The 21303-nt window shown below is 45.5% G+C and overlaps 3 protein-coding genes across 4 annotated transcripts; 2 read left to right on the forward strand and 1 right to left on the reverse strand.

The window, feature by feature from the left end:
• Nucleotides 1–6175: 6175 nt before the first annotated feature.
• Nucleotides 6176–8602, forward strand: LOC103646358 (lysine histidine transporter-like 6). Its single transcript, XM_008671093.3, has 7 exons — nucleotides 6176–6299; nucleotides 6443–6561; nucleotides 6674–7057; nucleotides 7164–7678; nucleotides 7786–7877; nucleotides 7963–8031; nucleotides 8162–8602. The coding sequence occupies exons 1-7, from the start codon at nucleotides 6270–6272 to the stop codon at nucleotides 8258–8260; spliced, it is 1308 nt and encodes a 435-aa protein (XP_008669315.1). The 5' UTR covers nucleotides 6176–6269; the 3' UTR covers nucleotides 8261–8602.
• A 1484-nt stretch (nucleotides 8603–10086) lies between these two features.
• LOC100382921 (uncharacterized) lies at nucleotides 10087–11829 on the forward strand. Of its 2 annotated transcripts, none has more exons than XM_008670145.3 (5): nucleotides 10087–10535; nucleotides 10678–10771; nucleotides 10883–10925; nucleotides 11036–11171; nucleotides 11257–11829. In XM_008670145.3, the coding sequence occupies exons 1-5, from the start codon at nucleotides 10274–10276 to the stop codon at nucleotides 11664–11666; spliced, it is 945 nt and encodes a 314-aa protein (XP_008668367.1). In that variant the 5' UTR covers nucleotides 10087–10273; the 3' UTR covers nucleotides 11667–11829. The 2 variants fall into 2 exon arrangements, with proteins under 2 accessions (XP_008668367.1, NP_001348618.1); NM_001361689.1 differs by having other exon boundaries at nucleotides 10176–10535; nucleotides 10888–10925; nucleotides 11257–11742.
• Nucleotides 11762–12704, reverse strand: LOC100281998 (protease inhibitor/seed storage/LTP family protein). The gene is made up of 2 exons (NM_001165449.1): nucleotides 12316–12704; nucleotides 11762–12201 (listed from the first exon to the last, which is right to left on the reverse strand). Exons 1-2 carry the CDS (start codon nucleotides 12686–12688, stop codon nucleotides 11927–11929), a joined length of 648 nt encoding a protein of 215 aa, NP_001158921.1. The 5' UTR covers nucleotides 12689–12704; the 3' UTR covers nucleotides 11762–11926.
• Nucleotides 12705–21303: the final 8599 nt, after the last annotated feature.

The following is a 21303-nucleotide window of genomic DNA, read 5'->3' on the forward strand; positions in this document are numbered from 1 at the left end:
GCTCCCTGTCCGGTTCTAAAACCGTAAGCTGGACCTCTTTGGGTATGTCACAAGGGTCAGAGCACCATGCCCAAAGATCGAAGGACCTAGTGCGCTCTCTACGCCTTGTGCGCTCTTGCACATAGTGAATTGCACAGCTCTTGCCTAAGGCCTTCGAAGCCACTTCTTCCCCCCAACAGTGAACCGGAATACCTTCAACCCGGACTTTAACTCTAAACTCCAGGTTCATTTTCCTAGCATAGCTGTCCTCTGACCAATCTCCAAAATGGAAAATCCGACCACGATACGAGACCGAACCCCTATCAAGCGCCCACAGCTTCGACCTTGGGTCCGAGAAGATGATAAAAAACTGCTCAGGAAAGTGCTTGACCAACTGATACTGACCGTGATGAAGGTTGAACTTCTCCCTTAGCATGTCTCCTGCAGATAATGTGTCTACCTCGTGGCTGTTGCCGTCGAAGGAGCAAACCACAGCCTTGTCAATCAGCTCGTCTCTACGGCGACGGAAGGAGCCGGTCGCCGAGACCGTGCAGAAGGCACGCGATGGTCTTCCCCGAGGGTCACCAGGGTAGCGAGCCTCCATTCCGTAGTCTCCCTGAACAACCTGAAGGTAGGATTTCTTGTGTGTGGGGGGCGGTTGACTGAGTGGCTCATGGTACTTATGTAGGTCGTCAGACCATGGCCGTGCCTCATGGTTGGTAGAGGTCCTTGATGGCAGCTCGGGTGGTTTAGGAATATTGCTAGCAGCAGTGAATGTCCCCTGAGAGCTTTTCCAGTTGCAGGCCCTCGCCCGATGTCCGGATTGAAGGCAATTCCAGCAGCGCGAAGGAGCCGAGCAGCAGAAAGCTAGATGTTCTGGTGAGAAACAGTTGTAACATTTACCCTTTAGCTTCAATTTGAAAAGACCAGTGGCCTTCACGTCGAATTGATGATATTGCCGTGTTCGCTCAGGGGATGTCCAGCTCTTGCGCCACCAGTACCGCGGTCTGACCACCGACCAGCCCCCTTCAACATCATCCGGCGCAGCAGGGTATGGCCACTGTCCATTCGAACGCAGCGCGGGATCGAGCCCAGCAGCACGCCGATGTGACCAAACGTTGCCCGAATTCAAATCCCCTTCCGCCTTACAGGAGTGCTGGAAATCCGGCGAGCGATCTGCAACCTCTTTGACCTTTCCAGTCGCCAGGATACGCGGCATTGAAGACTGCCGAAGAGGATCACCAAGTACTGCCTGCACTGGACGCGAATCTGCTTTGGATTTTGACCTTGGATCCACCCGGCTCGTCGAAACAGAACCATCTCCAGCCGCGGCGACCCATTGAAGCTGCGATTGAGATAATGGGCCGCCCTTGCCTTGGTAATCTTGAGTTTGCTTGAAGAAATCATCTCTGATCTGAGCCTGAGAATGAGGGAGGACCTGTGCCGTACTTACCGGGTCACCGAGCCAGGAGTCCGTCGCGCGCGGGGGCGATCCGCGCCCGCCGAGAAGGGAGGCGCGAGCCCAGCCCGCGGCGAACGGAGGATCCCCCGGCGGCTGGAATGGAGGACCAAGGGGAGCGGCGGCGCCAATCGCCTTCATCGCCTTGGTATCTTCCCTGGGGTATAATTCGCTCGATCACTCTATGTTATGTGTACCATCCCCAAATCGGTTTGGCAACTCCACAATCTTCCTAGATTCAGTGTCAAAAGCCCTGAAAAATGACCGGACAATCACACCGCCACCAATTGATGACACATTCCTTGCTGAGCTAGAGAGGGTTGTGACATGTTCTTATGACCGTGAAGAAACTAGAAGCCTCTGTCTTGCATACACGGATAAGAAGGAACGATAGTGGCCAAGTGAGAAAAAATGTGAATTCTCCTCTCTTAAAAACAGAAACGTAATTGTTTTCTTATTAGGATTTGGATAAGAGGATGAGATCGGCACCATGAATAGTGGCTTCGCGAAGGGGTAAGTCAGAGGGTTTAGGCGGTGGAAGGGAGAAAAGAAATTCAGATTTTTTGCTCTTTTCTCCAATTCTTGTTACAAAAGACTAAACAGATAATTTAGTTCTCAGATTAAGTTTGCGCGTGATGTAAACCAGACGAAACAAAAGATACCCGTCAAACTAGTACAGACTGCGCTTGATCAAATTTTAGAGCAGATAATTTTATCCGTAGTCTGAGCAGGGAAACAGATTAATTATGAATACTCAGTTCGGTTCTAGTTATCTCGGTCCGATTTAATTTTTGCATCAATATTGTTGTCGTCGAGTTCTAATAATATTTGTTTAGGACGACAATCACCAGAGTAGGTCGGGGCTCCAAATTCATGTTCCCTTAATCCATAATTTTAAATAGACCTCAGACTTGATATTTCGCGAAATAAATACGCGAGATCGATACAACATCGAAATTTGTGATCCATTCGGAAGTGACGCCACGCAACGTTCGCGTGGGCGAGAGGTTGTGCTCTGTCCGGATACCGGTTAGCACCTGCCACGCGCTACGATGGCAGGCCACAGAGAGACACGTGCAACGCAAGCGTGAAAGAATTTTAAACGAAGTTTAAAGAACCAGATTTGATTTCAAAGATTGTAGTTTGGGCAAGACGTCGAGGGCTCAGCCCAAACAATATTGGATTCGATGTTCCGAAGATTACCAAAGGCTGAATTTTAAAAGAAATAGATTTGGAAAAATTTAGACAGATGGAGGCAGACACGATATCAAAATCGTGATAAACGAGGTTGATTAAAAATTAGTGACCTTTACATTCATAGCTATCACGTGTTAACGTCCGCACTAATGGTCGAGCAGACGATAAACACCTGGGGTGTTACATGGACCTTGTTTAATCACCAAAACCCAAAACCACCCCCTGCCCTATGAACTCCTTTACCGACTCCGGAAACCCTAAGTTCCCGGAATTCCGTGAAGGAAAGTTGTATTCAAGAGATAGATAATAAGTTTATATTATCTTTGCATCCTCATGAGCATCCCATGGCATCCATTCTTATACCTATGTATGGTTATGGTTAGAACGTGAAGAAGAAATCGAAGTAACTGAAGAGGAGACACCACCACCTTCGGAGTCTCAGGCCGGGAATTGTTTTTACTTTGATATCTGCGGATCTGAGCCTGACTCACCCGTAAACGAAGGCAAGCCCCGGTGCATGTAACCCCTTTCCTTGTGTTTTTAAATACTTTTTGCACACTTAAGTCTAGTGAAATGTGCATTAGGTTCATAGGAGTTACTTGAAACCCTTTGATGCATTACTTTCCTTGATATCCATACCTTTATAGATACTTCTGTGAAGTATCAAAATTATGATTTACAAAAATGCTTAGCCTTGCTTAGATCTTGTGGATAGAGGTTGTCCTCAATTTAACCATGGAGAGGATAGCTTCTACCTGCAAGTATATTTTCATTTGGAGCAATAGTGGGATCTTACTGCAAAGTTCCCTGTGATGCTCTTTCATCCTAAGGAACAGACACAATCCTAAGGATGGAAATGCTTAAATTGAGACTTGGGTTAGGAACAGGTGATGTTCTACCCAGGTTGGTTAAGGATTAACGCGTATGTAGGCGTGCTGACCGAGGACCCTTTAACTGGTCACATGCCTCGTCATGGGTAAGCCTTGCCTCGGGCAGACTAAGGCCGGAATAAGATAACACGAAATGGGCGTGGAGCGGTGGCGAGAGTAGCGTGTACCCTCCGTGGCAAGAGGCTGGACGGTGGTGTATCTGTGCTCTCGGTTTGCGTGAACCTGATCCGGTCTTAAGAACCCCGGTGGCGGGTTGACATATGCAAGGGTTAAGTGCTACATATGTCGTGTGATTGGAGATCCTCAGCTGAGTATAATCGATTCGGATCGCCGTACCTTCGCGGTTATGAAGACTTGGTCACTTTTCTACAACGTAAGTCAGGATGTGAACACGATGGATAAAAATGATGTTGTCTTGATGTGATGTGAAATTAGACTAGATGCAAATAGAGTCTATTAATACTTAATATGGCGTTAAAAGATTGAAAGTAAGGACTCACTTTAGTAAGCTACTTCTGCAAAAGTATAAGTTGATTTTTGCTAAAGCCTCTCCTTGACTCCTATTTATCCAGCATGCCCTTGAGAGTCTTTTCCTTAGTCGGGTAAGACTTGCTGAGTAATTTCATACTCAGGGTTTATCCCTTTGTTGTTTTTAGGTGAGGAAGCGACAAATTTTTGTTGCTTTTGCTCCAAGGTGGTACCAAATGAAGAAAAACAAGACTGAAGTGCGGGAGGACTCGGTCCTCCATTTAGGATCTTTTACTTATAACTTATCGGGAGGAGTCTGAGCCTCTCTTGGTTTGTATAATATTACTACTCTGCACTCACTTTTAGTCTGGTCTGTAATAAAATAACTCAAGCTTGCTTTTGAAATAAATGTAAGTTTATGTAATTGCTTCCGCATTTCTTTATCTCCGATGTTCTGTAATGTCTGCAAGACAGGTGAAACGTTCCTGGTGAGGTAAGGAAAGATACCGAGCTTGTCAAGTGACTTAGGAACATCTACAGGGTGTCTGATGTCCGTGGGTCAAGGACAACTGTAGGTGGGTCTAATTACTTGGGAGGTTCCGTCACATCAAGGTTCAAAAAGGCGGGCTATACAAAATAGCAGCATCATTTTTTTCGAGGCTACAAGGCTATTACGCAGCTATAGCGTAGCTATAGCAACTAGCGGATTTGTAAAAACATGTATAATTTATGCAAAAAAAATATGGAAGTCAAGATATTTGAGTAAGAGCAATATGTTTCTAAGGCAGCTCTAAGAGACTAGGGACATAACACAACATATGATTCATGGAATTCAAGTGTTTAACACTTCAATAACATAGTTAGCCACTAGCTAGGTAGCTGCACAACATGGTGTTAATAGGTTTAGTTAGTTCTAAAATACTATAGTAAATAATTTACCAGCTCGCTAACATGATAACAACACAATACCATGATTTAGTACATAACAAAAAATATATTATTGCAAGTAAACAACTACTTATTGATCAAGCATGGAGGCATCTGAATAAGAAGAAAGGTCCAAGTCAATAACATGTGCATCATCTTATTATCTATAAAGCAAGTTTAGGTTGTAATGTATGACGGGTTAATTTTTATTACATTCTATAATATTATTGAGCTTCATCATCATTCTTCATTACATTAATTAATTTTTTGCTCTACCATGAAAAATAGAAATAGTGTGGCTATTTAACGCTAAAGTTACGATATTTAGCGGAGCTAAATCGAGCTATAGCGGTTGTAGCTGAAATAGCGTCTAAAAGTGCCAAGTTGGTTCTCTACACTTCAAAAGGCTATAGCTAGGCTATAGCGTCGCTATAGACCGCTATTTTAAACCTTGATACAACTAGCGTGCCGAGTTGGTTCTCTACGCGCGAAAGCTCGATGGACCTCAAGTCCTGAAGATCAGCATGAACACCTCAAGTCCTGAAGATCAGCATGATGTTCATGGTGCATGGGACCAACCTTCATCTTTGATTTCCTGCATCTGCAGTTCTGCACGACGGATGACTATAGCAGACTTCACAGTCATCTCATGGAGAGACGGTGGATGAAGCTTCTCTTGCTCTTTTTTTGAACGCGCTAGGGGATCTCATCAAGAATTTTAACAAGTTTTCGATTACCTAGAGGACCTCATCAAGAATTTTAACAAGTTTTCGATTTTCAGTCCGTTAGAAACAACCCAAACGAATTGAGTCCTCAAACTTCACTGAACTCAGCTATCAATTGTCGCCATGACATTCAGCTCCCCGTCCGGGCATGTACTTGTCCGGAGAAGAATCCTACCGGTAACGGAAGCGATCATATCAAACCCGTCGCCGCTCTGCTTTAATCGCGGATAGATTATGCACCGGAATTGACGTGACAAAGGTTCCCTGCGATCTATTTGGAATACGTCTTTTTGCAGTCACGATAAGTTTTGATAATCTGAGGATGAACCGAGGCCTCTGCTTTTGTTTCGGCACCTAATCATTCTTACGGAGAACGCTAATGACCTCCAGAGGCTTTTTATGTCTGCAGTGCGGGTACCTAAATTCCCGGACTCCTTTCAATTCGGAGGGGAGAAAGAAAAAAAAGAGCAAGTCACATGATGAGTTATTGGCCATTGCTTGCTGACGAGCCGCTATAAATACCAGCTCTGCGATAGCGTTATGCCACAGTGCGATCGCCTCCCTGTGTCAGCGCTAGTGTGTCCGTGTGTGGAGCTAGCCTAGCACGCAGCGATCTGACTGGCCATGGTCTCCCCTTCGTCAGCTCTCCCCAAGGTTCTTGGACACGGCTGGCTTGCACTCCATGCATGGGCCTGTTGATTCTTCACGGGCTAGCGTTCCCATCCCATCGAGATATTGCTTTCGATTGAGACGGCAGTAGTCATTCACCACCAGGCGCTGTTTTTCTTGTGGTCCAGGTCGCCGACGAGGCCACCCCTCGCCGCGCCAAGTGGTGGTACGTGACGTTCCACAACGTCACCGCGATGGTCGGCGCCGGCGTGCTCAGCCTGCCGTACGCCATGGCTCACCTGGGATGGTATGGTAACCGACTGGATTGACTGACCCTCCACTTTGACGGCATGCAATGGCTCGCTGACTCGAGCAGTGTTTCTTTCTTGTTGCTTGGTTTCATCGTCATCATCATGCAGGGGCCCCGGGATGGTGGCGCTGCTGGCGTCGTGGGGGATCACGCTGTACACGCTGCGTCTGCTGATCGAGCTGCACGAGTGCGTGCCCGGCGTGCGGTTCGACCGGCTCCGCGACCTCGGCGCGCACGCGCTGGGCCCGCGCCTGGGGCCCTGGGTGGTGGTGCCGCAGCAGCTCATCGTGCAGCTCGGCTGCGACATGGTGTACATGGTGACGGGGGGCAAGTGCCTGCAGAAGTTCGCCGAGTCCGCGTGCCCGCGCTGCGCGCCGCTGCACCGGTCCTACTGGATCTGCATCTTCGGCTCCTCCCAATTCCTGCTGTCGCAGCTGCCCAACCTCGACGCCATCACCGCCGTGTCCTTCGCCGCCGCGGCCATGTCGCTCTGGTATACGTCGTCGTAGCACGGTTGTCGAGCAAGCTACGACCATAGCAGCTAGTACGTGCGTTGCGTGGCGTGGATCTCATCTCCCTCACTCGTTGCGTGCGTGCAGCTACTCGACCATCTCGTGGGCCGCGTGCGTGGCGCGCGGTCCGGTGCCCGGGGTGAGCTACGACGCGTACAAGGCCGGCACCGGCACCGGCACGGCGGCGGACTCGGCGTTCCGGGTGTTCAGCGCGCTGGGGCAGGTGGCGTTCGCGTACGCGGGGCACGGCGTGGTGCTGGAAATCCAGGCCACCATCCCGTCCACGCCCACCAAGCCGTCCCGGGCGCCCATGTGGAAGGGCACCGTCGCCGCGTACCTCGTCACCGCCGCGTGCTACTTCCCCGTGGCGGTCGCCGGGTACTGGGCCTTCGGGCGCGACGTCGGCGACAACGTCCTCGTGGCGCTGCAACGCCCGCCCTGGCTCGTCGCCGCCGCCAACATGATGGTCGTCATCCATGTCGTCGGAAGCTATCAGGTATATGCGATGCCGATGTTCGAAAGCATCGAGACGATTATGGCCACAAGGTTCAGGCTGCCGCGAGGGTTGCTCCTCCGTCTAGTGGCCCGATCGGCCTACGTTGGTATGTATGTATGAACTGACGTAGTCACGTAGAGACTGGAACACTCCCGCATGCCAATTCTCGTGGTAACTGTCTGTGGACCACGGCGCCATGCCATTGCCTTGCAGCATTCACACTGTTCGTGGCGGTGACCTTCCCGTTCTTCGGCGACCTCCTAGGCTTCTTCGGAGGGTTTGGGTTCACGCCGACCTCCTACTTCGTAAGCAGCTGCAGCTCTGCCTTCCACGCTGACACGTACCATAGCAGTGACGACTGACGAGACTCGTTGGACCCTGTTTGCGCAGCTCCCCTGCGTTCTGTGGCTGAAGATCAAGAAGCCGCCGAGGTTCAGCGCGTCGTGGTGTGCCAACTGGGTAGGCGACGACCGCCACTTCTTCTTCTTCCTCGCATTCTTTGGCTTTTTCAAACTGGGAGAGAGTCCAGAGCTGGGACTGGCCTCTGCCTGCTCACCACTTGCTTGCTCCGTCCGCGTCTCTTTGTCAGGGCTGCATCATCGTCGGAGTGCTGCTGATGCTTGTGTCCACCATCGGCGGCTTACGGAGCATCGTCCAAGACGCATCGACGTTCCAGTTCTACTCCTGAAGCCCTCACACTTGCATGTACCTCTACACTCACATGGTTCCAGCAAGTCGTCACCCTCGCTCGTCCACGCAGCTCTACCTCTACATTTTGTTGCAAGCTTGAGGGTGTCCGGGTGTGGCTGCAGCCTGCCGAAATGCAGAGGACGATGCAGCAAACTGTACACTCGCTAAGACGTACGGTTGTGTGTTCTACGGATGGGGGGGGGGGGGGGGGGGGGGGCTTTCCTGTGCGCGCCCAGCTCAATCTGCAAGGTGTGGTTGCAACAGGCAGATCAGACGAATCGTTTAGCCGTAGTGAAAAATATAAAATCACTATCTTTAATGCGATCATCTGATATGTGAACAGACTTTCTCTATCAAAGCATGTTAGGTTTCAGAAAGAACATAAGGCGACACATAATATAATACATATATAAGCGAAAAAAACTGTTTACGAATTTCAGAATAAGAAGGGATTTCGATAACACATCATCTATCCATTAAAGAGTGCACAGAGAACCCATAATTCTTTTAACAGGTTTCTAGCACCAAAAACAAATATTACATAATGCAAATTATTGCAAATCAATAAATTAACTTTAACAACTTTACTCTCTAATATAAGGCCCTAGTTAATTACTTACAACATAAGAGTTAATACCATGGAAGTAAAACACAAATAACCTAGGATTATTATTTAACAAATTTCTATCACCAAAAACGAATATTTACATTTCCACAAATCCTACACGTACGACATTAGTACAAACCGTACATTGAAATAGCATAAAATAAAATAAAAAATAGCTATACCATACTTTACTCTCTAATATAGGGGCCCGATTAGTTACTTATGATATAAGAATTGATACCATGAATGTAAAAACATAACAAAAACAAGCTCACTGTTCATGCCGATCATAAGCTCATAACAATTGGGTAACTCCAAACCACTATAAAAATGTAAACATACATTACTTCAATGAACATATTATGACAACAACATAAACTATATGTTGTAGTCACTAAAATGAGCTACCAGTCCAAAACATGAATTGCATCGTTACGAAACAAGCACACGGCTACATTAAACTTGTAAACAAAGTTAAAGTGATGATAATTATAGTTTAGAACATATTTATTACTCTCTAGACTTGGTTATGAGTTTTTCCGTTTGAGGTTCTCGTATAAGTTTATAATGAGATAATAATTAACATATACTATACCATTTTCTCCATATATTTACGAGACTTTTAGTGACATATCTACACATATTTCTTCTTATTTTTCACATGTTTTTTAGATATATTATTCAATATATTGATCTTAATGATGAATAACATTGTTGATCCATGAAGAGAGGTATGAACGCTTTAGGTGGTGTTTGGTTCCCACCTCTTAAAGTTTAGTGTCGTTTAAAGTTTAGTCACTTTTAGTCTCTAATCTGTTGAACAATATGACTAAAGGAGGTCTTCCAAATAGAAATTTTAGAGACTAAAGTTTCGGAAGATGACTAAAGTAACTCAACGCCCCTTTATTATCCATCAACCACCCCATCTTATAAGGCATTACTTCAAAATTTATCCACCCCATCTTAGAAGACGTCCCTCCAAAAAAATATTTTTGTGAGTCCGTCGCCTCCTAAAGTTGAGTAGCTAAAGTTTAGTTATTTTTAATTTTAATTCTAAAATGACAAATAACATGACTAAAATATGTCTATCAAATACAAATTTTATAGATTAAAATTTGGTCCCTAAAGTTTAGAAGAATGAATAATGGAAACAAACACCTCTAAAACAATATTCTAAACAAATCCAACGGTCCGAAGTAGCGGGCACGGATGGCGCGACCGTCAAAGGCCACGTAGCAACGTGATAGTGTCGCCTTGCTGGCTTGGCGGGGCACCATACACCACACCACTTCGCGCCCAAGATGGCGCTTTATTATCTCTGGTCTGGTCGCTGCGCCTCCCGCTTGGCCGCGAGCCCGCGACCATGGCGGCGCCACCCGTCCCCGTCCTCTGCAGCGCTTCCCCATGTCGCATCACCACCCACCTCGCCCCTCCTGCCTTTCGGACCGTTGCCGCGGCGCGGCCGCAGGCCTTGCCCTTCGTCTTGTGCGTCGAGCAGCGCGTGGGGCCCTCGGCGCGCGCGCGCGCGCCGTTCGCGGCCAAGCGCGGCGGCGGCGGCGAGGTATCCGCGGAAGCTCCAGACGGCACGCGCGCGCTGCTCCAGGCGGCGCTCTGGGGCGCCGAGGCTGCCTATATACTCTGGCTCTTCCTTCTGCCTTACGCCCCGGTCAGTAAGTCCGTACCCGTTTCAGCGTGCATTTGCGTTCCAAATTATGAGCTCAAACGCTGTCATCATCGTGTCCCGAGAGACACTTCCGGCAGGAAGAAAAAAGATAGAGTCTGTAGCTTCCATCTCCATCTTCGTGCAGGGCGACCCGGTCTGGGCAATCTCGCAGGCTACCATCAGCGACCTCATCGGCCTATCACTCAACTTCTTCTTCGTCCTGCCGCTGCTCAACTCAGGTACGCTGAAACCCAGCAAGTTCCTTATGCCCAAGCCCAATGGTTTTTTTTCTCTCTCTCTCTCCCAAAGTTATTGTGGGCGTGACTCTGTTGGTGAGTTTTCCTGGGCAGTGTAGTTGGCGTTCACCTGCTCGAATCGCCTCTACTTCACCCTGTAAGCAGCCGACTACTCACGCTTGTTGCGACACAGCAGTGCAGTTGCGCACGCATTTCGTGCCCTGAGACTGTTATAATAAATTGTATACGCCTGCTTTGCCGCCCCAGATGGCAGAAGGATTGTTCAACTTGGTGCTCGCTTGGACGCTGCTTTTTGCGCCACTCCTCTTCACGGATTGTAGGAGGGACCGCTACAAGGGATCGCTCGATGTCCTGTGGGGCTTTCAGATGTTCCTCACAAACAGTATGATCTCTTTGGAAAACACTAAAAAAACTCGCTGTTCATGGATAGGAGGTTGCCTAACAGCATTTCGCTGTCATCTCTCCAGCTTTCTTGATACCTTACATGGCGATCCGACTGAACGGTCCGGAAGCGGACCGGTCTCCGCCACGAAGATCACAGCTGGGTTCAGTCATGGTCAACGGCGCGCCGGCTGTGGGCGCGGTCGGCGGCCTCGTCTGCGTTCTCTCGATCGTTTGGGCGTTCTCTGGCCGCGGAGATTCTGGTTTCGGAGGCATTGCGGAACGGTGGCAGTATCTGCAGAGCTACCTGTTCTCGGAGCGGCTTGCTTACGCGTTTCTCTGGGATATGTTTCTGTACTCCGTATTCCAGCCGTGGCTGATCGGGGACAATCTTCGGAACGTGAAGGCGGATGCTGCTGGGCTTGTGAGTGTGGTGCGGTTCGTCCCCGTTGTGGGTTTAGTTGCCTACCTTCTTTGCTTAGAGGAAGAGGATTAGCTGTTAACTGTGTTTTTTTATATATTTTTTGTGATCATTTGGATCGTTGATCAGTGTGCAGTTGAGTGGATTATGTACTTGGTGGCAGTGAGTTTGCAACTGAAAACACAAATCTTGTAGCCGAACAAGAACAACCGGGATGGACATACAGTATTTTTTTTCCTGGGCGGCTAGTCTCTCTAGGAAACAAGCCCATCAGAAAAGCAACTAATTTTCTCTAAGACATAATTCTAACTGCCTGACGAATGCCGCTCAATTCTTCAGAAAGCTAGGACTGACACCAATGCCACGAAACCAAGAGTGACAGAGAAGCCGTGAGCTATCATCTTGGACCCCCGGCTGTATCGCGGCGGCGTCTGGCTGCTCACCGACGGTGACGGTATCATACGTGGTGTCGTCGGCGTTGGCGTCGCTGGCGTGGTGAGGGTCGCTGGAGCACTGGAGTTGGCGCTTGCGTGTGGAGTGACCGCCGCCGCGGGCGGCGGCGGCGGCGGTGGCAGCGGCGGTGATGGTCCATGGGGAAGAAGACCGGCAACTGCAAGAGGGCTCATCATCAAACACAACTTCAGTGAGTGCCAAATCCCTGGCACGAGAAGGGGAGGCGAAATATCCGTGCACGTAATGGAGATCGCGTGCGTACGAGTATTACCTGCGCAGGCGCCGGTGGCGGGCGGGAGGTCGAGGCGGCAGAGCCGAGGCATGGCCATCACGCGCGTCATGTTGACGGCGACGGGGGCCGTGCTGGGGTTGCTGAGAGCCTGGCAGAGGCACTGCGGCTCGTCGTGCACCATGCTGCCAAGGTTGGCGCAGCAGGTGTCCGCCGGCACGGTGGCGGTGCCCTCGATGAAGGGCAGGCAGGGGAGGAGGCGGAGGAGGTCAGTGCTGCAGGTGGACGACGTGCCGGCCTGGGGCGGCACCGCATGGACGGCAGCGACGGAAGCCAGCAGCAGCAGCAGCGCGACGTAGAACGCAGGAGCCGACGCCATTGCTTCTCTCGCTAGCTGATCTTTTCTGCTCTGCATGGAAACTGGAGACAACTGTTTTCTTGATTTGCTCTTCTGGCGATTGGTTGCAGTGGATTTATAGCATCGGAGCAACGGCGATGCACGGTAATGGTGTGTGTTCCTGAGCTGGGAGCCTGGGACTGGGACCTCGCATCGCATGCATGGCGGGCTGGCGGCTGCTTGGCAGATTTGCGTGACGCCCTGCATGGAAGGCGGGAGCGTTCCGTGTGAGCCGCTGCGGCGTTAGTAGGATTCGCTCGCAGTCGTAGGTGTAGCAGGCTTTGCCAACGGGCAATGAAGCACAGGGATGGTGTGCTTCAGACCCTTCAGTTCAGTGCTTGTACGTCGCCGTGTCGTGCTCCATGTGCGTGCCATGTGAACTGCTGTCTATATTACCGGCTTGTTGAAACTGATAAATCATAAATGCAGATCACTCTGGCTGAATTCACTAGTTCATTTTTTATCTTCTAATCGGCTTCTATTTCAAACTCTACTTTATATATTTTATATACAGTATAAGTATAGTTTGTCTATAATATTTTGTAGGCTCTATTAACCTCAACCTGTCAACCACAATCTGTAAGCAAAAAGTTTCATATAATAAACTAGGACATATTTGATACATACGTCTAATTACATTCAGAGCTAAAAACAGTCTAAATTAGTTATAGTTGGTGAGTTAGTTAACTAATAACTAGTTAAAAATTTATATAAAATTAGTCTACCTATTTACCCTTCTATCTGGATACACTAAAAGTAATTTTTAGCTAACTAGTAATTGGTCCTTTATCAAACAGACCCTGGATAACGAAATGAGCAAATATGCAAATAAATTTTAGCAATAAGTAAATGGTAACCAAACTTTGCAAGGTTAAGGGTATTTTTAATTGGGCTTTTGGAAGCTATTTTTACTTTCAAAAATCAAAAGCAAAAATATGATGACGAGCGGAAGCTACATTTTTTTAGAAGCAACTACTTTGAATAATCAGATCGTGCTTTTGGCTTTTGACTTTCTGTTTTTAAAATAGTGAAAATAGGGATCTGTAAATCTGTTTCACAGTCATTTTAAGAAAAATAGAGATAGGAGATAGTTTTATACTTCTTTAAATCAAATAGCTTATAATCTTTTTCACAACACATAACCTGCAATAGTTTTTTTTACAGTCCATTATTCATAACAGCTTTTTGATAAACCACAATCCAACCAAACACACGGGAATTTTGGCCCTCCGTAATGAATTACTCTCAAAACTCTAAGTTCCCTCCTTATTGTTTGGTTCCGAGCGTCAAAACGTATCTTCGACTTCTATCAACTATTGTATAAATTCATTTTACCTCCTTCAATTAGAAGCCGATTTTAAAAAATTAACTATTGAAACCATCCAATTCATTTTTCTGAGTGGTTTTGATAATGGTTTTGATATATGTGGTGTTGACTCAACCACTAGTGAGGTAAATCAAACTTTTTGCAATAGTTGAACAAGGTAATTATACTTTAAAAAATTTAGATTTTTACAATAAACTTAAAATATTTTAACAAATATGTTTTTTAAATACACAAATATATTATAGAAGAATATTTAGATATTATTTTAAAAATATTTCTACGAAATTTTTAGGAGCATTTTTAAATATGAAATTGGTTTCATATTTTTTGAGTTGGAACAATTCTTTTATGATTATCCTAATAATAAATCGAATTTTAGTATTTTGGAATACATATCAATCCTAGGATATTATCTTGATAACCTATTTTTTTTAAAAAAAACTTCTACAAACTTACAAAACATGTTTCATATTGTCTGAGTTGACACAAGATTCCTGGAATTTTCTAATACTAGATCACATTTTAGTATTCTAGATGCTTGCTTATTCCAAAATAAAATATTTAGATAGTTTTATAAAATTATGTCTATAAATATTTTGTAAAGTCTAGTTGACCTTATAAAATATCATGAAAGTTCGATTTATTTCTCTTGTAGCCAACTTGACGTCTTATAGGAGGGGTGATATGGTGTCTCTGAAAACTGGTCAGGGGTGAATTCTAAGGTTTCAATAGTTAAATTCCAAAACCCCCGTTTCAAAATAAAAAGATGTAAATCGAATTTATGCCATAAATAAAAGGGGTCAAATAGATTTATTGATCAGGAAATACGCCAACAACCTGGGTGGCTTTGGGCCGGGGTAGGCGGCCCACGCGACCGAAGAGAGGGGGAGAGGAGCTGGGCTGGGGTAAGGGAGGTGGCCCGCAAGCTGGGTGATGTTTTTTTTTCTTTTTCCTATTCCCTTATCAGTTTTAAATTTCAAATCTGATTCAAAATCCAATTTCAGAATTTAAATTCAAATTTACATTCATCAATAAAGAAAACATGCTCCAGCATGCATTGCATATTAAAATAAATTTTATAATCTTCAATCTATTTAATTTTGGAAAGTATATTAAATGCATAATCATAATCCATATAAATATCATTAGATTTGAATAACCCTTTGAGAACCTTTATCTAAAATAAGATTTTTGGGTGTTACATTTTCATGGAGTTTTTCATGAAAGGGGGAATGAAAGGGGGAGGAATCCTAATCACAATATGTTGTATGATTCGTTTTATCGTCTATATGTAATCTTTTATCAGATTCCTAGCTTTTAGGAAGACTATATGTGTGAGATATCTGTATTGTAATTACAATTGTTCAGAGAAACAAATAATAGTATTTTCTATCTTTTATATTTATGTGCTTTATTTTTATTTAGTTTATTGACCAGGATAGATAGACGAAAAGAAAAAAGTTAACCACTGGCAATAAAATTTGACGACGCTCCTCATTTCATCATGATCGCCAACTGATCAGCCACCAAAGTCAACACGGCACCGCTAGGAAACGCATAAACAAAGCTTTGCGCTGCACAGTACTAGTCCTCCGACACAAGAACCACAACTGTGGCTTTCTCTGCTTTTCCCCGAGAGGACGGTACTATTGCTAATTTGCTACTCCTGAACAGAGGACTACGGGGCAGTTAGGTTTCGTTACCAAAGTTTAGTTCATGTAGTTAATTTTATATTTAGACCATATTTAATATTTCTAACTACTATTTAGAGCCGAGCATAATTCTTGATTTTTTTTTACTTACTAGCTAACTAGAGACCTCGATCCATCATTTAATTTAAGAGAACATATCTGGTGCACATTATGCACGTATTAAATCAGCACAATTTATTTTGGATCTAACGTCTCTAGTTGTTTGATATAATTTGCTAAGGACATCCTCCGACGTGGTGGGATATAGTGGTGGAATGTGTTATTTGTAAATTACAATGATCAAATAGAGACGTTAGATTTAAAATAGATGTTGATGATTTAATATGTGCAGCATTTGTACTAAACTTACATGTAAACTAGATATGTCTTGGATGTACATGCCCCCAAAACAGACGGGGCTAACTTGGGCAGTTGGGCTAGTGGAGGAGAACATACACGTCGGCATCAACAACTCAGCAAGTCATCTCCATTTGCCATTTGGGGCTTGCCTCCAGGTCCAGGCTCATCTGCGCCAATCAAGCGGGTAGATCGTCAGGGGGGGATTATCAAGGCTGACAAAACGCAAGACTTTGAATGCCATCAATGGCGAGGGGGCGGGTTTGGTAACCCACCAAATCATGCGACCACTTGTTGATGCGGCTGTTTGTTAACATTGATGGAGAACCGTATCCGATGCGGGGAGAGGTCGTCGACATACCCATCTGTGGTTAACTGGTTATCAGTCTCAGTTAAAGCTAAAGAGAAGAGCCTTAAAGCCCACTACACTCTGTGGCTGTGCAAACACACTCTGTCCACTCCTGATCCTGCTTAACAAATGTGATTCAGTATGCTCCTAAAGCCTGTGCGGTTCCATCCTCCTTTCCCCCTTTCTCGAGAGATTTCACTGGTTCACGAGACCTGCACCATCTTCTGTTGCTGTTTTTTTTGCCTTATCTACGACAACATTCCTCGGATGAACCTGGAGCAAGAACCTGGCAAGCAATCTATGGCGTGCGAGGATACTGCAGGGCTTGGGGCCCTTTGGCGGCACTCAATGCCAGCCAACCACGGCCAGGAGGACCCCACCCCACACATGATGCTAGACGACGCCACCAAGGCACACCAACCCAACAACACACGAGGGCCAGGGGTATGGTACACCTTGTATAAATACAACTCCTGACACGCAGTAAGACCGGTTTCAAATGTCTGATGAGAGGCCAGGAGCATTGAATCGTCCGTCTCCAGGCAAAGGCAAACAGATAGATAATGGTTCTCGGATCAAGTAGTACGATGGGGGTAACTGTAATGTTGCTGCTGCAGCCTTGGGGTAAAAAACAAGTCTGCAGATCGCACAGCAAACATACAAAGGGACAGGTGAACAAATGCAACTGCAGGGAACAATGTGAAACGGTGTGAAATTCTGTGCAGAATTGTTCCCTTTTTTTTATGAGTTTGAAACTTGAGTACTAACGGTTCTTGGGCACGGGATAAGGCGCCCATTGCGTCAGTCTATCTGTTCATAGTTAGATTAGATCTCGTTTGGATCAACTTTTTCTTTTCTTTATATAAGCCTAAGCTGGGCATCTAACAGTTTCTTGTAAGTTGGGCTATAACCAGAGTTATAAGCTGAGCTGTTTGGATCAGTTCTAGATTTTCGAGCAGCTAGCAACTTATTTGAATCAATTTAAACGTGACCTTAGGCCCTATTTATTTCCCTCCTAGACTATATAAAATATTACTTTGGAATCATAAATAAACTAAAATAAGCTAAGCTAGCTTATTTGTAGTCCTAAAATGATATTTTATCCTTCTACCTTTCCATAATTTTGAAACGAAACCAGCAGGATTTGGGCAGGGAAGATGAGACGCAAGGGAAAAAAGAAAAAATGGCGCTCGGTCCCCTGGGCCGATTCTTCTTCCTCCTGCACCTTTCTCTCTCCTTCGGATGGTGGTCGGTGTGATGCTGCGCGGATATCTGCTGCTGGGCCGCTTTCCCCGCGTCATCTCCAGGCCCAGGGATACAGTATCCCGACCCGCGCGGTGGAACGACCCCTGGATGCGCGTTCTTCTTGGATTGGGTGGAGCCCGGGGGTGTCGCCGCTCTCTACGCATTTGCTCTTCCCCACGCGTGAGTCGTCTCCTCCGCTGTCCTCTCCGCCAGAAAACCCTTCTTCCAGGTTAGGGTTTCCCCTGGATTTCGTTGGTTCGTACTCTTTTCCTCATTGCGCCACCTTCCTCTCGCACCTCTGGTCGCTCCCGGTTTCGGTGAGGTCTAGTTTTGGCGGGGGCTGGTGCGTCTCGTCCTTTCGTCCGCCGGTGGTTGAAGAGTAGTGGCCTCGTCTGGGTTCTGGCGATTTTCGAAGCCCCTCGAAAATCTCTGCTATGGATCTGAAAGGCAAGAACCCTCAGAACTCCCAGTGGGATCGTTGGGGTCCGATGGAGAAGCCGCAGGGTCCTCATTCTTGGAACAGGACAAGAAACCTTAGTTGGAAGTTGAAGCCTACTCTCGGAAAATCTGAGCAACATGAGGGTCTGTTGTCCCCTCATCCTGGCGAGGGAACTAAATCAGGTAACCCTTCTGTCTCCCCTGTGCCTCTGAAGAAAGATGTAGATCTTGTTCGCCCTGCTTTCTGCTAGAAATGCGGTGTTGAAGGACATCATGCTAGAAATTGCTTTAACACTTTGTGGTGTGATATTTGCCGTAAGAAGACACATGTTACTTCTCGCTGTGTTCTTCCTAAGCAAAACAAACCCACCATGCCCATTGTTGGATTGGCTGCAGATGGATTAGGGTTTTATTTGTCTCATTTCGCTAAACCTTTGACCAAAAAACCAAAAAGGGTTTTTATCGGACTGGTTAAGGTGATTGAGGGGTTAGTCTCGGCTGAAGATCTTGAGAGAGATTTCGGTTTCCATTTCCCTTGGAATAAGATGTGGAAAGCTACTAAGTGCCATTCGGGGTTTCTGATGCAGTTTCCCTCCCAAGAACGTCTTGATGAAATGATAAGCTTCCCTGAGCTTAAAATGAAGATGTCTGGTGCCAAGATTGCCGTTGTGCCTTGGAGTTCTAGGGCCAAACCTAAATCTAGACTCCATACTGTGTGGGTTATTGCTGAGAATGTCCCTGAGGAATTACAAAACTATCAGTCGATTTGTGAAATCGGCTCTATGATTGGGGCGGTTGAGGAAGTTGACCTCATGTCCTTGGATTCAGATGATATTGTGAGGTTTAAAATTCACATTAAAAGTGTGGCTATGATTCCTCCTGTTGTGGAAGTGGCAGTCAAGCCCTTTCTATATGATATCTTCTTTAGAATTGAATCTATTTGTGATGAAGGGTGGAATGATGATTCAGTGAATCTGGGAAAGAGAGCTTCTGTTCAAATCCATGGGTCCAATGACCCATTATTTGATAAATCTGGGAAAAAACCCAAGAATGTTGATGAAGTTACCCTTGAAGATGATCCTAATCCTAGCCTAAAAATTGGGGAGTCTTCTTCTCAAGGCAAAGAGTTTGCCAAACTTTCTGAACCTAACCTTGTGTCTTCTAAAATCATTTCTGATGAGGAGCAGAAACTTGATAACCTTTCTGATGAGAAAGTGGATTTTGATCCAAATGAAGATGATTTGTTGAGCTCTCAGGAACTTGAAGAATTTGCTAAAGATATGGAGGAAGACCAAACTGACTTTCAATCTAAAATTGGTGCTATGATCTCGATCCCCCCAATGATGAGATTTTTCATGATGGGAAAGGTAAAAAGCCTCTGGACATGCCCACTAACACTGTAGATGGCGTCAGAAAAAGCTCTAGGTTGGAGAAGAATGATGATGTGAAGGTGGCTGATAAAGCGATATCCAGAGCTGAAGCCAAAGATGCCTTCCTCAATAAAGGTATGTGTTCTAACTCCTTCTCTTTGCTTGATTCTAATAATGATGATTTGATAGATATAGCTAATAAACTTGGAGTTTCTTTGGGTCCCTCTTATTCTGATGCAATAGATAATTTGGAGTTGATCAAAGATCTGGAACTTTCCAGAAAAATTTTGGCATTCCAAGCTTGTAAAAAAATTAATACCTCAAATTTGGAGGTCCCCTCCCTTGATGATCACAAAGATGTGGATAGCAGTGTCCATGATGATTCATATCTCAATAATGATCAGGATTTACTTGATGTGATGGTTTTAAGAAAAGGAAGGAAAATTAAGCATCGAGAAAAAACGATTAAAAAAAGGCTTCCCCAAAAAGTAGATGTTCATCTACTAAAAAATGGGTGACTGACTTTTCTGACCTCCCTCCTGATCCGTTTTAAATCATGAGAGGCCTTATTTGGAACTGTCAGGGTTTGGGTCGGAGCACTAAATTTGATTTCTTGAGAGAAATCATTAGGGAGGAAAAAATTGATTTCGTTGGTTTACAAGAGACTAAAAAGAACCATTTTAATGATTCTCTTCTGTCCTCGCTTGCTGGTAGCAAGCTTTTTGCCTGGTTCTCCTCTCCTCCTAATGGGAGATCGGGAGGTCTTTTAGTGGGTTTTAACTCTGAGGTGTTTGATGTCAGAGAATTTGAAGCTGGTGAATTTTTGACTCGCTCTCTTGTCCTTCACAGAGAAAAAAATTTTATCTGGAATTTCGTTAATGTTTATGGGGCTGCTCAAAAGGAGCACAAATCCCGTTTCCTCAGTGAACTGTCTGCAGTTTGCTCGAGAAGCCAGGTCCCTATGCTTATAGGTGGTGATTTCAACATCCTCAGAAAACTGAAGAAAAAAATAAACCGGGTGCCCTCAGTAAGTGGAGTTTTCTGTTTAATAGTATCATAGACCATCATGGTCTAGTGGAATTTGAGTTGAAAATAGACTATATACGTGGTCTAACAACCGCAGCGATCCTACTTTTGAAAAACTTGACAGATTTTTGGCCAGTCCTGACTGGGATCTTGCTTACAACAATATCAGTGTTCTTGGGTTAAATAGATCCTTCTCGGATCATGCTCCTCTTTGCCTTCAAACTGATACTCTCCCCGTGGTGCGTAAGGACTTTAGATATGAGCTGTGCTGGAAAGTTAGACCGGATTTTCACAACTTAGTGAAAAGTATTTGGTCTCTCCCTGTTGGTGTGACCAATAGTCTTGATGTGTGGAAGTTGAAATTGAAACGTCTGAGGCAAAAACTTAAAGGTTGGAACAGCAATATTGTGGGGCACTACAAAAAACTGAAGAAAAATTTGACTGAAAAAATTGATATCCTTGACAAAGCTAGTGAGACTTCAGGCTTATCAGATGCTGACAGATTTTTGAAACTGGATCTGGAATCTAACCTCAAGAAGATTGTCAATGAGGAAAACATTAGTCTCAGACAGAAAGCTAGGGATAAATTCTTATTAGAGGGTGATGAGAATTCTAAATATTTTCATTTGCTTGCCAAACACAAAAAGAGAAAACTTAAGATTTTAACTCTTTCTCATGGTGATATCGTGGCCCATGATGATCACGACATTAATCAGTTGGAGACTTCTTTCTATAGAGATCTCTTCGGCCCTTCCCAAGGTTCGAATATTTCTTTGACTGATTTGGACATGAAACAGCTTGAGGAGCGCGATAGAAACCTTCTTACCAGT

This window comes from Zea mays, chromosome 2 (genome assembly GCF_902167145.1).
Source record: "Zea mays cultivar B73 chromosome 2, Zm-B73-REFERENCE-NAM-5.0, whole genome shotgun sequence".
Taxonomy (NCBI): domain Eukaryota; kingdom Viridiplantae; phylum Streptophyta; class Magnoliopsida; order Poales; family Poaceae; genus Zea; species Zea mays.

Coding starts and splice junctions, on each gene's coding strand:
- LOC103646358 (XM_008671093.3), top strand. CDS start 6,270: ATGGTCTCCCCTTCGTCAGCTCTCCCCAAG. Junction 7,679..7,785: donor GGCCCGATCGGCCTACGTTG/GTATGTATGTAT, acceptor ATTGCCTTGCAG/CATTCACACTGTTCGTGGCG. Junction 7,878..7,962: donor TCACGCCGACCTCCTACTTC/GTAAGCAGCTGC, acceptor CTGTTTGCGCAG/CTCCCCTGCGTTCTGTGGCT.
- LOC100382921 (NM_001361689.1), top strand. CDS start 10,233: ATGGCGGCGCCACCCGTCCCCGTCCTCTGCAGCGCTTCCCCATGTCGC. Junction 10,536..10,677: donor TCCTTCTGCCTTACGCCCCG/GTCAGTAAGTCC, acceptor ATCTTCGTGCAG/GGCGACCCGGTCTGGGCAAT. Junction 10,926..11,035: donor AATCGCCTCTACTTCACCCT/GTAAGCAGCCGA, acceptor TTGCCGCCCCAG/ATGGCAGAAGGATTGTTCAA.
- LOC100281998 (NM_001165449.1), bottom strand. CDS start 12,688: ATGCAGAGCAGAAAAGATCAGCTAGCGAGAGAAGCAATGGCGTCGGCT. Junction 12,202..12,315: donor CGCCACCGGCGCCTGCGCAG/GTAATACTCGTA, acceptor GCCCTCTTGCAG/TTGCCGGTCTTCTTCCCCAT.